At 43.3% G+C, this 360-nt stretch overlaps 1 protein-coding gene across 1 annotated transcript; it reads right to left on the bottom strand.

Annotated features, from left to right (window-relative positions):
* Positions 1–360, bottom strand: CSUI_011361 (uncharacterized protein). Its single transcript, XM_068071460.1, has one exon. It carries the CDS (start codon positions 286–288, stop codon positions 190–192), a length of 99 nt encoding a protein of 32 aa, XP_067916564.1. The 5' UTR covers positions 289–360; the 3' UTR covers positions 1–189.

Here is a 360-nt window from a genome sequence, read left to right as displayed (position 1 = left end):
GATGAGGAGAAAAAGAGCAAAAACAGACGGGGAAGCGCGCCGATGAAGAAGAAGATGATAAGGAAACTCAAGAAAACCAAGAAAGAAGGAAAGGCAAAGATGGTACTGCCTCTCTCCACAAGCTTGGCACTCTTCTCCAAAATAGCTTAACCTATGAACTGCGCTTGCGAGCGGCAGATAGCTACAGATCTACAAATAAAATGTATATACAAAGTTGGTCACAACGAAACCAGGTGTCTGTACACCAGAGCCACTAACATCATTGAGTGAGCGAAGCATCTCTATCATCAACTCTTCTGGTCAACCCCCTTCTTCCTTTCTCTTTCTTCGCTTGAGGATATCTCTTCATTCTTGTCTTTT

This window comes from Cystoisospora suis (assembly GCF_002600585.1).
Source record: "Cystoisospora suis strain Wien I chromosome Unknown contig_11035, whole genome shotgun sequence".
NCBI lineage: Eukaryota > Apicomplexa > Conoidasida > Eucoccidiorida > Sarcocystidae > Cystoisospora > Cystoisospora suis.
Note: the sequence above shows the minus strand (reverse complement) of the source record. Positions and strands in the feature narration are given on the sequence as shown.

Bases quoted from the DNA above. Each gene is read 5' to 3' on its own strand.
- CSUI_011361 (XM_068071460.1), bottom strand. From the start codon at position 288: ATGATAGAGATGCTTCGCTCACTCAATGATGTTAGTGGCTCTGGTGTA.